This window comes from Acipenser ruthenus, chromosome 24 (genome assembly GCF_902713425.1).
Source record: "Acipenser ruthenus chromosome 24, fAciRut3.2 maternal haplotype, whole genome shotgun sequence".
In the NCBI taxonomy this organism is placed as follows: domain Eukaryota; kingdom Metazoa; phylum Chordata; class Actinopteri; order Acipenseriformes; family Acipenseridae; genus Acipenser; species Acipenser ruthenus.
The window spans coordinates 22,048,352-22,064,784 of NC_081212.1; the positions used below are offsets into that span (position 1 = coordinate 22,048,352).

General features: G+C 36.4%; 1 protein-coding gene across 2 annotated transcripts; it reads right to left on the reverse strand.

Moving 5' to 3' along the window:
* Positions 1 to 11,937: 11,937 nt before the first annotated feature.
* Positions 11,938 to 15,251, reverse strand: LOC117964220 (anti-apoptotic protein NR13-like). Of its 2 annotated transcripts, none has more exons than XM_034907035.2 (3): positions 15,138 to 15,251; positions 13,723 to 14,133; positions 11,938 to 12,121 (listed from the first exon to the last, which is right to left on the reverse strand). In XM_034907035.2, the coding sequence occupies exons 2-3, from the start codon at positions 14,128 to 14,130 to the stop codon at positions 12,008 to 12,010; spliced, it is 522 nt and encodes a 173-aa protein (XP_034762926.1). In that variant the 5' UTR covers positions 14,131 to 14,133; positions 15,138 to 15,251; the 3' UTR covers positions 11,938 to 12,007. The 2 variants fall into 2 exon arrangements, with proteins under 2 accessions (XP_034762926.1, XP_058854698.1); XM_058998715.1 differs by having other exon boundaries at positions 15,133 to 15,191.
* Between the last annotated feature and the right edge of the window lie 1,182 nt (positions 15,252 to 16,433).

The window sequence follows — 16,433 nt, forward strand, 5'->3', positions numbered from 1 at the left end:
AGCACTAATGTCCAGCCAGTCCTTTTAACATCTTATTGAAGTAGATTTAAAAATTCAATGTTAAATTCCCATCTATTCAGTAATCTCTTTAATCCATTCCAGCCATGTGTTCCCATCCACCCCACATAAACAAACAAACAAAAAAATAGTACAGTTGTTTTCTTCACATTAATCTTAATGGGTAAAGCATTAGAAAACCTCACCACAAAAACAATGTAAATAATAATCCTTAATCTGCATTTTCATTTTCACATAACATACATTGAAAATTAACAGGACATCCAGATTGCTTTGGCATATTGGACCTTAATCTTTAGTTCAGTCGGTGGTAATCCCTGTCTGTTGGGTTATTAAAATCATACAGTATGTATGGCTTTCTAGAAATGAGTAAACACTTCAGATCTTGGGGTGAAATTGCTTCCCTTTGTCATCGTTTACCTGATTTGAATGGAATTTCTACTTGGAGTGGATTCAATCCACCACGACGGCACATGATTTATTCTAGTTCTATGGCAGCATCAAATACATCTGTTCATAAATGAAGGGGTTATTGAGTGTCTATTGTTTATACAAGTAGTTGGCATTTTCTGAAACTTAATACTATAGTGGCGTGTTTGAATCAAGCCTTCTAATGTCTGCTATAAAACTAATGTAACACTATATCTTTAGATTGAGTTTATTGCACAACATGGTGACAAATGTCATTGGTTTGGCTGAATTGATACTGAAACTGCATTGGTTCCAAAATCCTGGACAAGAAGTCTTAAATATGAAGCCTTCCCTGCCTGAACATGTGAAAGAATGTCCTTGGCTACACTAACAGAGTCTATTAAAGGCATGATCGTTGTTTTGAGATATCTCTGACTCATATTTCTGTGGTGTGACGATAAATAAATACAAGACGGACAATAGTAATGGAAGTAAAACAATGATTATACAATTCGTATAATTATAATAACGTGTTTCTAATGGCAGGGCCAGTGTTCGATTCACAAGGAGCTATGGGAACTTCATTTTTTTTTCATCAGGGATTCCCACAGTATTGCAACATCACCTCTTTGAATGCTTACAAATATCATAAAATAGAAAGGGAAAGGAAAATAAAAGTAATTGAAAAATGACTTACTCTTTAAGTTACTCATTCACAACTTCAAGCAGTCATCAAACATCATAAATTATGAGGTAGAACTTGTAACTAGCACCAAATATAGAAAATAACAAAACCAAAGACTAATTCTCAGATAAAGTGAATATGACAAGCAGTCTGAAGTCATGCCTGTTTCTCCTTCACTGTGAGATGTTGTTTTTTTTGTTTTTTTTTTTCGCTGATTCTAACAGCGGAGCCCAGTTTCTGGAAAATATTTCTCTCTTGCAGATCTTGTGACAACTGCTTTGTATTAATTCATGCAAGGAAACAGTGCAGGCAAGCATTTCAAATGTGAAAAGCGCTGACAGTGGAAAAGTAAAGAAAGAACTGGTGAGTACAAGCAGGTTGTTGACAGCAAAAGGCTGGTGGAGATTAAGACTGCAGGGCCAATCACCTGACAGTCACTATAAAGACAGTAAGGACAGGTCATATGAGGGTGACTGCCCTGTATCGCTGCTAGGAAATGTTTATACACCATAATCCTCTGAGCATATTTACTTGTTTCCACAGAGATTTATTTTTTTCATGCTGGAGTTTAAAGAGGATCTACCTGAAAAATGACCTAATATACTTTACATAGTGTTTTAAGTCTGTTGAAATTTTTATATAGGTTCCAAAATGTTTAAATGTGGAATGGGAGCTCTGTTTTTTGCAATATCCCTTTCTGTTGTTTTCAGTCTTTCTGCCTGATAGAAAGAGATCCACACTGGCTCTAATGTAGCGAATCAAGATGAAAATGAACACTGACGTTGTTTATCAAGTTATGTGGTAACCATGTTTTCATTGCTCAGTACCAGGAGTGAAGAAATGAAACCTAACAGAAGACTTGCTTAGAACCTCTCCTCTAACCAAGATCAATTTCATTGGGCCTCTGCATGTCTGCTGTCATTAGTGTCCCCCGGAAACCTCATGTTTATGTCTGACTCTGTAGGTAGTCCATCTCTTCCAGTACTTCACAAGATTCTACAGTACAACCACTTTAGTTATTGACGGCATCAGTAGCTTGTTTTATTTCAGCAGCAACTTACTTAGCCCTTCCAGGGTAAAAAATAACCCCATATCCACCTGTCCCAGACATGTCGTCTCCTGTAGAGGCAAGTTGTCCACATGTATAAGTGATGTCATGGCAAAGCAAGTCTTCTGTTTCACTTTCTCAGTCATGGTTGTGAGAAATGAGAATGTGGGGTGGGTGGGGGGGTCTTTGTCAGCATTTCTCATCATTCAGACTCACATATTCCGGAAAGATGTTGTATATGAAAAAGGTGGGTGTATTGTTTCATGAGTAATTCCTCTATATTTAAGGAGGTTGTTACCTTATTCAAAATAAGAACTCTAACAGTATAACACAATTCTGGGTTACACATTGAGTCAGTCAGTGGTAGAGATGGGAGTGGAACCGGTGACCTTCTGGTTACAAGCCCTGGACTTTAACCACTGGACCACACTACCTAATCTTCTTCTTCTTCTAGTTGTGCTTGAACATTGTAGACATCCATTAACAGGACAGCATGGTACCCCCTGGTATGTCCATTGAAAACTCCAAGGACTAGTTATTGAGTCTATTTAACCTCCTCCAGCCTTACTCCTCTTGTCAAAATCCCCATAGCCCACATTCTTGTCATACTCCCCTGCCAGATTTGGACACAATCCAAACTCCCCTGGTGGAGTTGCCCACTCCTGATCTACACAATGCTGTGCTATTTGAGCTTGCAATACAGTCCCAGAAGATGGGTTGGGTTCTGACCACACCAAGACGAGCATTACATCATCTTTTTCAGTCACAGTTTTTTTATGCTGAAAGTATCCCAGGATTAGACATCTGTTTTTTCATTTCTTTGCTTGATGTAAATTCTCTTCTTGTTTTACTAAATGATATACACATTTGAATAATAAAAAAAAAAATATGAATAATACAAATACAATAACCCTTTGTCCTACAAAGTGGTCCAGACAACACTTTTGAAAGTGCTGATCTGTTCAAGAACTCTATTCATGTTTATTGTATGTTTCTCATTTAAAAAATACTGATTTATTTTTGGACAAAAAAAAAAACTGAAAAAAAGGAAACAATTTCTTTTGTGTTTGACCCATTTTGGTATATTTTTCTGTGTTGGTTTTGTATTATACAATATAGAGTTAAAACCCAAGCATGGCTGACCAGTAGGAGTATGTCATATTTGTGTTAAAATTGATGCTTCTTTAGTCTGATTGCATCTTTCCAGTGCGTCTTAAATGTCAGAGCTAAAGATCATTAAGGCTGATAGACCAGATATGAGATCATAAAAGGGCAGCTTGCACTGGCTTGACTGAGATAAACGACATTTCTTAATACAATTGTTAAAACTGTAAACAGACTCCTTAGCTGTTCAGAAGCTACCCATTTCAGTTCTCATTTAATTTTCAGTATATGATATTTACCTGTTTTAACAAGGACTGCTTCTTTTTTTCATACTATATATGTAAACAGACACTTAGCCAAATTAATGTTTTTGTGAATAGGATGGTGGTCTAATGATAAAATACAATGGCAGGCAGCTATTTTGATAAGTTGAATATTGTGGCCTTTAAGCAGAAATTCAAAACATCAATTCAAAGTGTATACACATGCTTATTATTCTCCAAACAGTTTGAAAGCTGCACAAAGCCCTTCAATTATAAGTGTAATCTACAGATAGATAGACTGAAAAACACTTGGTTAAACCAAACAAAAAGAATAAAAATAAATAAAAGGTGCTGCATCAGCTTGTAAAGCAATCCATAAAAGGAGGACAAGCCAAACTGCTAAAGCTGCAGCAAAAATGAATGACGTTTTTGTTTCACAAAACTTTATCACAGTCATTTCTTTGAATTTTACAGGAAACAGACTGAATGGAGGCCTGACCTTGGCAACGTCAGTGCCTGTTGCTATGCAGTGTGATCCTTGTTTTTTTTTTTAGCCTTTGAAAAATAAGGGGCCCCTCACTTTTCATACAGCTGCATCCCCCCTTCAAATACTGAAGCCACTCTTTAAGTGAGGGCAACGTGATGCAAACCATTTTGCTTTTTTTTGTGAATGGGGCTGATTACAGTAATAGATTGGCTTTATATGGAACCGCACCCCGTTGAAAAAGTTTACAACAGCATTTTGCATGTTATTTTTGCAGTTTTATCTTGCTTTTCATGTAGTTATAATGTGTATTTACCATAGTTTACCCTGGTTTGCCATGTTTGTTAATATGTGTTACTATACCTCACTATTCTTTACAATGCTTCTTGCTCTTCCTTGTTTACACTAATATATTAATAATTCACTAGGCTGGAGCAATGGCTGTGTCAGGGGACCTCGACACTCCAGAGCTGCTGTAGAGGTGCTGGAGGGGTGTAGGTAGTAAAAAACATACCAAAGTGAATGCTCAGACTGGGTATAAATATTGGCTCCAATTAATGAAGTAGAAAAGATCACTGACTTTTCAATGGATAAAATATTCTCTCACAGGTTCTGTAAGATTTAGAAATAACTGAATACAAATGGTATACTGTATGTCTGTGTCTGTTAAGCAGAATTACACTGACCCTTTTAAAAGAAGACGCTTTAGATAGATAATGCTCTGGGTTTCTGCCAACCACTTGTTTCCTGATGTTGATCAGTATATCATTGCTTATCAGTATATTACTGGAGTGCAACTCTCTCAAGTCTGTTGATGAGCAGATTATTTCTGCTCATCAACAGAGATTGGCATTGCTTAAGATCTTGTTGCAGACTTAACTTTGCACTTCAAGTGGAGTTTGCATTTACTTACCAAAAGCAGCTGTTAGACATTATCACAGGATGTAGATCAGATGTGCTGTTAATCTGAATTCTAAGAATTTGTAAAGCTAGAGGAAGCTGCAAAGCCAAAGCCTTTCTTAACAACTCGCTCTTGTTTTACAACTGTGAGGTGGCCAGTATGCTGAAATCATGAAGCTACACAACTTAAAGATATGGCACAAGGGTAATGTCTTCTGCAGCTGCCTGCCTTCAAAATACTCAACTTGTAATGCAGGTATTGCCTTGCCACTTGAGATCTGATAATATTCATAAGAATGAATACAACTGCATGATTAAATGCAATCTTTGAATAATATATTCAATACCTTCTAGATAATATACAATATACAGTACAAGCATCAGTCAAATCATCTTAAACTATACAACATACCTAAATGACTAGTAAGTAGAACTGCAACATAAACCCAGATTACTGTGTTGCCATAATTAATGCTTCAGCGTTCACATTACTGTGTGGTGCACAAACTGGTATAAACTTCTGGTCACAATCAAAACGGCTGTCTAGAATTGTGGTGTTTTTTGATGCGGTATAATATATACTAGGAGCTAGGCTGTTGGGTGAAAACAAACCCCACCTCCCTCTCACCTTGCATGGCCCCCCTTACATTGGAGTCTTTATTATTCAAAGGCTGAAAGGAGATAGAAAATAAAGACAACCCCATAGAGGTGATGTTTAAAACAAAAGCACCTTTTTAAATGCAGTCTAATTGATACAGTGATTTTGACATTTGAATTATTTTATCCACGGCCCACATACTGTATGTAAAACACTAATGATGGAGGCAAAAACCTCATTCAGTGGTACAGCCCCAGCTGACTCATATTGAAGCTGTTATCACTCTGGAAACCACATCACCCATATATTAAAAATGATAATAAATGAAGAGAGCGCTGCGTTTGACATGCAGGGTGGAATCCCGTGATATATATTGCCAAAACATTTCACGCTTATAGTCTAATAACATTACTCGATAGGGTAATGTTCCACTGTTGTTTCTAGATGACTAATTTGCAGTTTTTTTGCTGATCTACCAATTGCATTTCGCAGGTTGGCCACAAGAAACAAATGAGACCTTGCACTGTTGTGTATTTCTCATGTCACTCCCTGATTGGTTAATAAGTCCTCCAGGTATGAAGATCTTTGGAACTAAGTCATTGCTCTGAACATGTGCAGTGGAAAACTGTCAAGGGTCTATCTCCATCATAACAGTTTATAATTAGAAAGAGCTTGAGTCTTGGCCTCCACCCATGGCTGAAACAGTTTGCTTTCTTTAAGGACACTGGAGTTCCCTGCTGGAGACCAGAATTTATATTGCTGTTCCTACCATCAATGTGTCAGAAGCATGTAACATTGCCATTCAGAGACAATAGTGTGTGTGTGCGTGTGAATGTGTTGTCAGTGTTCAACAGTTCCATTATTTGCATATACAGGAATCCAGAACAAGGAGGGTTTGTTAGATTGTATCTCTAAGAGAAAAAAAGTCACCTATATATATGAGAAAATGGACCAGTATACTTTTTTTGGAATAAACTTAATATAAGTGAATGTAGTTTATTTTTTGTTTGACTAATATATCATTTATGACTCATGATCCACATCTTTATCAATCCAGTTATGTTTTCCTCTGTTTATCCAAAACCCCATTTAGTATGTGACAGTTTACCATGTTTATGCTATCCTTTAGCTCATAGGCAGCGCGTGAGTCTTTTGTTTTGGGAGGCTATTCCATACCCAACAGTAAGATACACACACACACATATATAATTAAGACTTGCATCATTTGTTTGTATTACTCTGTTACTAGTGAGTCTGAATACTAAATTTAATTAATTGTGCTGAGTTTGAAAAATAGACAAATAAAACAGTGGTGCATGAAAACAGACAGTATACTACGAAAATATTTGTTCTGTAAAATCAGATTCGGATCAAGCTGTTTGTATAGATAACAGCAATTTGAATACATCTAGAAATTGTGAAGAGGATGTTCCAGGCAAGGGAATGAGCGAAAATGATTCCGTTTTCGTCTGCTGCCTCCTGCTGCGGTATGGGGGGCTCAGATCAGTGGGAAGAATGGACGTTAAATCAGCCAAGCATTGTCTCCTTGAACGACACGGAAATGCAACTAAATCTTGTATCTGTACTACAGTGTTGATTTTGATATCCCAGCTACCCTAGCGGTCTGGCGGTTGAGCAGTAGGAAAAGGATAAATATGCCGCTTTGCTCGCTTGCGGGAAAAAAACAAATGACCTTCTTCACTCACAAATATTTTTTGTGTTGAGTCGGAACAATTTCTTGGGAGGGTTTGGGCAATTTATTTTGGCTTAGCCTCCCCAAGCCTCTTATACGCACCGCCTATGCTTTAGCTTGTTTTTTTACCAGACTTTACCATTACTTACCTATGCTTTGACAAGTTAGCTTTTACCACTGTATAGCACAGTAAACTCTGATAAGCTGAATGTCAGCTCATTAAAACTCTTCCCTCTTCCTAACTTCTTTATTGTAAGATGACCTTTAAACAAGGACATAACCCTAAATGTCATCAAGTAAGTGGATAAAACATCATTAGATACGATACAGACTTTCATGAAGACAGATTTCTTTTTTTCAGAGCTGTATTTGAATGCTGTCAGCAAACCAATGACTTTTGGCTCCTACACAATGGAATCTTTTCAAGATGAATATATCTGATGCATTTAAATGTTAGTATATCAAATGAAGTTGTTATTATTAACAAAGAATAATGTGCTCCAGAGTTTTATAAAGATATGTTAATGCAGCGAGCACCCATTATTATTTTAAGAAATGGGCCTTATTAACACAACATTCCTCTTTAAATAATCAAAACAGATTGGAAAAAAACAAAAACAAAAATAAAAACAAGTGGTTCCTGGAATCTTCTTTAGCTGCGTGAGAAAAATAACCATGGGATGTGAATGCTGGAATCAAGTCACAGGTCTTCTTGTGACTCCTTTGACACATGCTGTATAACACACACTTCCATGGAAAAACAAGTATGTTTTTAACCATTTTTAGATGTTGAACAATTATCATTTTAAATGTTCTAATTAAATGAACCAGTTTGGACTGTATGATCCTGTAAGTTGTTCAATTTTAGTTTAACCAACGTTTATTTATAGTATGGTATGTATAGTACTGTTCTGACTGACGGCGAATTGGTTCATTCTTCTTCTTCTTCTTCTTCTTCTTCTTCTTCTTCTTCTTCTTAATATATATATATATTATTGTACTGCTGCTATCAGTGAAGGAGTAGGGTTCGAGACCTTATTTTTTAAACAGCTTTAATGGATTAGATATCCTTTTTTTAAACACTTTTATTTGTCTTTTTTATTTAAAGAACATGCTACAGTTAACCTTATTATGAGTCATGTCTTGAGTTCAGTTCTTAACATACAATTCATTACAGTTATGAAAACTGTGACCTGATGAAGTACTTGTACTGATAAATGGAAAACACATATGAATTACCAGTTGCTAATTTAAAATGGCTTGCGTGGTTCAAGATAAAGTTCTGATGTTGTGAGGGCTCCTTGTTATTGAATTGTGCTAATTGTTTAAATCATTCAGAACTATTTTTAACTTGCGGTTTACCAAAGCCTGTAATGTGATTTGGGGTTTCTATGGTTGGCTGTTCTTGCTCTGAACAAAGCTTTAACTGCACTCCCTGGCTCTATTTGGATGATACCATCCGAATCACAGTGGACTATCTGTGGTGCAGAACAAGAGCAAGACTTGTCAAGATCTTAACCCTGCTTTCATCCTCTAAACCCTCATGACACATCACACATTACAATACACTAGAAAAATGGATTAGAAGCTAATGGTTTCAAAATTATTAATAGGAATATCCAGTGTCCCTATGAGGGGTGGACATTTAGAATAAAAGGATATTTGACTACTTGGAGCGCTACAAATTTCAATTACAGGATACAGGATCATAATTGTGGGTTCTCCTTGCTGCAGCCAGTGATGTATTTAAGATTTTTTTTTCTGTGAAATTAATATATATATATATATATATATTAGACAGTAGATCCCACAAGTACAGTGGCACCTCAGATGTTACCCAATTCCAGTTCAGAACGACTGGGTTAGATACTTGTTCTGCATGGTGACCAGCAAGACTGGTATTACATCATGGTATATTTTTGGAATCAAGAAGTACACACTTTGCCAGGTGGATTGAGAAAAAAATAAATGACACAATTCAATATTGAAACAACCGAACTCAGAATGACTGTGAAAAAATAAGAACATTATAACTCAGAATGACTTGTGAAAAAATAAGAAAATTATACTATTTGCTTACACTTTAAACAGGATTGACAGAGTGATGGTATTCCTGCCATGGCAGTGTAACAGTCACATGCTATTTATATGACTCATTCCAATGTGACAGCCTAAAGTGTTTCCTTGTAAAATATACACTACTGGATACCCTGCTGGAGGGTGTCTTGTGCTTATTCTATGTCACAATAAAAGGCATCAGTACAATTACATACCGTATCATCTCGAGTTCTGAAAGACTTGCCAGTGTGAGGCTTAAATAAACTTGATGTTTCATGTGTCACTTGACCAGAGAATTAACCCGTTAACTTCCACAATCACGTCCCTTCAGCTACATCCAAAAATGTTTCTGCTTTAAAAAAAAAACATACATGCACCGATGGCTTCAATAGTCTTAATGGACGCTCTTCCTCTAATTCCAAAGTGCATTATCTTCTGATCTACACATTTTCTTATAATTACAATTCTTCTTCTTTTCCACTTTCATATTGAGCATTTTGAAAATGAATTCATTGTTGATTCATATTGAATTATGAAATTACCAGGTTGTAACTTTCTAGTTATACAAGTTCTATTATTATTAGCAACCCTTCCGATGACACTTCTGTCCAAATGCATACTACTGTACAACAGTTACCCATCAGCCAGTGCCACATTTCAACAGCCCTGTCTATTCTTGACTACTGTTCAACTGGAATGAAGATGAATAACATTCCAATGGTCAATAGAGTTACAATCTTATTGTATTGTAAAGAGAATTCACCAGCTTTTAGACGTTTGGTTTATGCATCCCTGGAGTTAAAGTTTTATTTTTGACACCACGTCACACTGTGACGATCTCCCATATGGCTTAAGATCAGACATATCCCTTAATTATAACCACCACATTAACTTTGTACAGTTCAAAGATCAAACGCATAAGTTCACATTGTTATTTTGCAGAGGTGTGGTATACATAGCACAAAGCATACCTTCTAGCCCTACTGTTTGATAACACAGTAAAACATGACCTGCATTGTAAGGAATTTTTAAAGCATAACTATTCGTTTACATGCATAGACTAGCTTTTATCATGTACAGTTCCACGTACCAGGAATAGCTTACAAGCCAAAGGCTAGGGTAATGAGATCTCTGGCCATAGTTACTGATTTTAAATAACTTTTCACATAAAAACTGAAACATAAACCACTGTCTGGTAGCACATTAAAAATAACAGCCACAAATCCATATGAATTTCAAGAGTTTCATAGGATTGCATGGAGTAACATCTGACTAACAAATATTTTGCAGTTATTCTGTAGTTATATTTGTAGTCCTGAAGTGAATGAATTCAAGTAGAACGCCGCAGGAATAGCAGCTAATGCATTGAGGTCTTGAAAGCTTGCGATTAATTATTGCTTAGCTAGTCCAATTTAAGCCATCACATCTCCTTCTCTTTGTCTATCATCTCTGAACTGTTATGGCTACCATTTCATCTATCAAAATGTAACCTACAATTCTCAGCCCAAACAATACTGTGTGGCTTTATTAAAAAACATAAATTAAGGGGGGAGGGGGGTGGTGGCAAGAACATGGCTGCTGCATTTTTTTTGTATTCAATTTGGATTATTTACTGTGTGCTTTACAACAAATGAACAAACAACAGTGATTGAAGTTTTCGATGTTTTATTCTATTAAGAAAAAGACAGAATTGTATCAATAAATAACTTGGTGGAAAATAGGGGCTCTGTATTAAAAATATCCAGTATTCATAAAAAAAAAAAAAAGTTTCAAAATATAAATAAATATCATAGTGAGAAAGACAAATTCATTCCAAACAATTCTAGACAGGTTGGGTATGTTTGGTTTCTAAAGCGCAGCCATTCAAGCAGTTTAATGCTGTATTTAACAAACAAAAGTACATTAAGGGATTAAATAGGAAGGTTCTGGATATTAAATCAATGTTATAACCTTCTGTGTTTTTTTTTTGTACAGTAGCTAAACCATGGCTTTGTAAAATAGAAACTGATAAGAAAATGACATTACAAATTCAGACCATTAACACCAGTAAGCCAAATAGAATTATATTCCATTTAACAGACACTTTTATCCAAAGTGACTAACATAGACTTGGGGATGAACTGTGCATCACAACTGCTGCTGCGTATCAGGATCTGGCAGTACTGGCTGTAGAGGCACCGTGTTGGTCTTTCTATAAGTGAAACCTACCTGTACACTTACACGTAGTGGTCAACACTGTCATGTAATTGACGACTAACTTTGAATTTAGAGAGTAGCAGGGGACGAATGTCACCAACATGCTTGTTTTAAAGTGTGACTAAGTTTCTTGGTATCATAGTTACAGATTGCAGAATAGCCTAAAATACTACTGTACTTTAATACATTTCTTAATGGGCATTCATGGAGGAAAACTAAAATTAGACTGCTCCCAATAACCTTAAAAGTGCATTTTCTTTTACTTTTCAGCACTGATTTCAGGATCTGTATTAAGATCTGTGACCACTCATGCCTAAAACTGGGATGCGGATGCCAACTTTACCAAATTGCGTGGCTGTTTTGTGCAGTGCTATGGTTTTGGCCTGAACTTCCTTGACGCCCAGTGTTAAAAAGCCAGACTCTACTGCACAACCAACCACCAGAGTGTGTTAAAGAATAGAACACAAAAAAAAAAAAAACACAGATGGAAAAACATTTATTGCAATTTTTTTGTATTTAAGTAAGTAATATCATAATGGCAGAACTGGCCTATCGGACCAGGAGGATTGCTATCCCTGCTATTCCAACCCCAGCCGCAGCAAAAAGTGCAGTCTTCATTGAGGACTCATCTTTGGGAGTCTGGAAAAACTTGCAGAACCCATCCTAAAAAGAAAAAGAGGGCACATGTAAAAACATTGAACTAAAATACTATGGATGTATTTCACAAGCAATGTACATTCCCAAACCAGAGCAACACTGTATTCTTGTCTGACGTATTTTAAACAGCTCACAAGTAATTTATATGGATTCAACATGCGAGTACACTTTTTTCATTCAAACCCCAAATACAATAGAATGAGACAAAGGTATGCTAAAGGCCTACGGCAACGCCCTCCGATTTCATAACCGATTCACAAAGTGGATTTAGGCAGCTGCCCATTCACTGCAGCCTGTGCAGTCGTTAGGAGCCCAGCTGGTAGTATTTGCACTGCGCTTGCCAGATGTCAATGTAAATAACTAATGTCTTTTATTTCTTCCGGAGCCATTATACTTGATCCAATTCAAACAAGTGTTAATATAAAACTTCCTACTCTTGAGTTAACGTTTGTTCCACTTGTTCATTGGTGCTGCTTCTATTCTCCTTTTATATCATACACTCCTAGCCTATATTCACTTTTTTATGTCACGACTGTAAAGGCTTCAGTACACGTTTAGACAGGCTGGCAGCAAAATGTAATGCCAAGCTGTTACTGCAGACAAGGAGAAACAATTGGGGAGGAAGCTTTGAAGTCCTTTTAGGTTATCAGTTATTTTAAAAGTGTAGGATTAAAAAACAGCAGCCAAACAGATGTCCTGAAAACATCCCCAGTGCTGTGATACAAATCAGAGGTGGGATGCAGAACTGGTTTAAACAAACACAGTGTTCTGTTTTCTGGCCAACACTCCCCCAGAAATATCCTCACACATCATCTTTCCCCAGTCTTAAATGCAACTTCTCTTTAAAGGAATCACCCAATGCATGTCATTTTAAGACTGCAAGGCGGCCACAAGAATGTTGTGTAGTCTGTAATGCACATTCTTGTGGGGCACAGACTTTTCTGTATTTCTTTTTTTTTCTCCCCAGAATATTTAACTAGTAAATCAGCACATTTTTTCAGAAAGCTGATGTGAGAACTACAGAAGGGTCTGGTATCCATCTATTTATACAGCTGATCTAGCTCACTATAGCAGAAACTGGGGCATCTTACAGCTAAAGATTACCAGTAACCCAGGATAACAGAGGGTCTCAATTATATGGCTGGAATTCTTTGTTCTGTAATATTAAAGCTCCATAGATGCGCATCTCATCTCAAAACTGTAGTGGTCACTCGCATATTTCAGTTCCTGATCTACAAGCCAGATTGTATTTTATTAATGTCATGCTTTGTTAAAACCAATTCTGAATCCTCTCCAAACCAACCCAACTCATAATTGTTACACAATACAGGGTACACCACAACCAACAGACTGAACTGCAAAGATTAAACACTCTGTCCTATCTGCGGCAAGCAGAGGTTGTCTCATTAAATCAAAGAGAAAGGTTAATTTCATTAGGATTTAGTTCTGAGAAAACTGCAGGAAGGAAATGTAACCCTCTGGTGTCTGTTTTGCATATTTCTGACCAGTTTGTTTATATAGGCTACAAGGTGCTGTAGTTTAAAGCACACACTCCCATTAAAAACTAAACTTGTCCCTAGGTCACCAAAAATATAAATAAATCTTACCCAGCCTTCATTTTGTGCCAGCCATTCTTGTTTTTCACCCCCTAGATAATCAGCAACTGTTTTTGCCAGGCTTTTACAGCAGTCCAAACTTAAACCTTGTGAATAAAGTTCATTTGCCAGTAATCCTGTGAAAGCGAATAGACTGACAATCCGTCCCCAGTTTAACTTTCCATCTCCTACTAGCTCCTCAATGACCTGCAAGAGTGTAGAACAGGGATCAGATCTACATTGGGTAATAAAACTCTGCAGAATGGAGTTAAACCGAGGCTGGTACTGCTTCTCCATGTCTTCGGCCAGTCTGCGCATCATTTCGGCTTTTTTGCTGGGAGGCAACTGTTGGATTCCAATACGGTGAAGAACGTAATCCTCTGCCAGAACATAGGTCTGATCCCTCAACCTGAAGCCCATTTTCTATAATAAATAAGTAAATAAATCAATAAATATACACAATCCGGTAACACTTTGTCTCTCACCAATTGTATCGGGCTGCTTTGCTTTTAAAATACAGTTATTATACACTTTTGCCATGGTTTATAATCATTTATAACAGATACCTAAAGTGTTGCCTATAATCCTTAGTTATGGTACCCTAACAAACGTATATATAAACTATACTGCACATCATTAGAACACAGTACTGAATGAAACCCGGAGGACTGTCAGAAAAACAAATGGAAATTTAAGCCAAGTGGCAGATCAGTATTAGGTGCTGGGTCTTCAAAGACACACTGACTGGTTTAGCCTATGTGACATTTGTCAATGGCAGAAAACGAGAACTGAAGAGCAGCACCTGAACTCAAATGGAAAGCAGCTTAACACAAATAAAACACAGTATTTTAATATTTGCTATAAGAATAACTCTGAATGAAGCCAAACATGGTAAGAACAAGTTAAGCGTATGACACGAACAAATAAAATGACATTCGACGCGACATTACACTGAAGTTATACTAGAGATATGACGTTTTAAATACCAAGATATATCAATACGGGACACTCTACCTTTAAATCTCTCTGGTTAGTAAAATACTGAACTCTACTGGTAATTCTGTGAAAATGAATGAAACAAAGCCACAGGAATTCAAAATTGCCTAATATAGGCTTGTGCGGTACTCACTGCATTCCAGTTAAACGTTTTGAAAGCAACTGTTGAATTCATATTGACTAAAACATTACAGCAACCGAACAGAGGTGTATGTTCATACCGGCATGTCACTGCGAATGAATTTAGAATTAAATGACCACAAAGCCTTAGACAATATGTATGACCGGAGACTCGTGAATTTACCACAATCTAGACGTTCAATCAACATTGAATAAAAACAACACTACACTATGTTTTAATATATTATTATCTATGTGTTTATTTCACATTTCTATTCGAAATTTGATCATTTAATAAACACAAACCTTACCCTCCCAGCAACAGCAACCCTCGCTCCCTGTAGAAAGAACAGAAAAGGATGTCCTCTCTAAAAAGCCTCACTTCCTGTTCTTAGGTCGTTTTTTTTTGGTTTTTTTTTACATAATCTGACTCCGCCCCTAAACCAAAGCAAGTAATGTATTTTATTTAAAGGGCCTGTAATGGAACAAAACTGCACAAAGGTTTGTCCATGTGGATCAGCACAGTGTAAAGCCGTTTAAAGGGAGACCTTTGGTGAAAAATATTTTAAGCTACTGGTAACACATACAGTATCCACAACATGTTTTTTTTTTTTTTTTGTTTTGTTTTAATATCGCTTTTGATGAAAAGCTGAAAACTGTGCTATAGCTGAAGAAACTGTAGAATTTATATTGTACAGTATTGTACAGTCCAATGGTGTATCACATCTGGAAGGAATTGTGCTCCATACAGTCCTCATTACATAGACTGTGGTCCACATGTGGCTCAGGGGCCCAAATTGGCCTCTTACTATTTTGTTGATATAAATGTGGCACAGTACGATATCTGATGTCACAAGAACAGAAAATGATTCAACTCCTGCACAAACATGTTTTCATTGGAAACACACTCTGTACTAATTTTGTTAAAATGATGTGACAAACAAACTCTTTTTAACTGTAGAACTGGTCGGATGAATAGTGTCCATTCAGAGTGAGCCTGTAGTCTAAATATTTAGCTTCCTATGAAAATGCTTACTGCACACGAATGGAACTGTTGATAATAGCTGGAGTTGACAGTATCCTGACCCTCTGAGAGTGTTATTTTGACACAATTCTGCCAGTATAAATAACACTGTTTGGTTCATAATATTGTTTTATTTAATCAATCATCATGCTGGGTAACATATTTTTTTAGTACATAATGTTATAACCTTTCTGTCAAAACAAAATATAATAATAATAATAATAATAATAATAATAATAATAATAATAATAATAATAATAATAATAATAATGTTGGAGTGCTTTATTACATTTTTTAATTTTTTTGTCCAAGGTGAAGCAGCTTCAATGTGACAGCATTTTCCCCACTATACTATGTTATGCATTTCTATTTAAAAAATAATGAATGCTACCTAGATACTGTTGTCAGTAGAAACAAAAACAGGACACAGGGATAAATAATATGCACAATAATATAAGTAAAAAGACAGAAACGTACAGTACGTACATTGGAGGAGTCAAAACTGGTGTTATGGTAACAGAACAGAAACACGTTGCAATTTAGGGTGTCAACTGGAACATGTCTTAATAATACGTTGCCGGGC

Bases quoted from the DNA above. Each gene is read 5' to 3' on its own strand.
- LOC117964220 (XM_034907035.2), bottom strand. From the start codon at position 14,130: ATGGGCTTCAGGTTGAGGGATCAGACCTATGTTCTGGCAGAGGATTAC. The intron at 12,122-13,722 runs GTAAGATTTATT...TTTTCTTTTTAG, and splicing joins TGGCACAAAATGAAGGCTGG to GATGGGTTCTGCAAGTTTTT.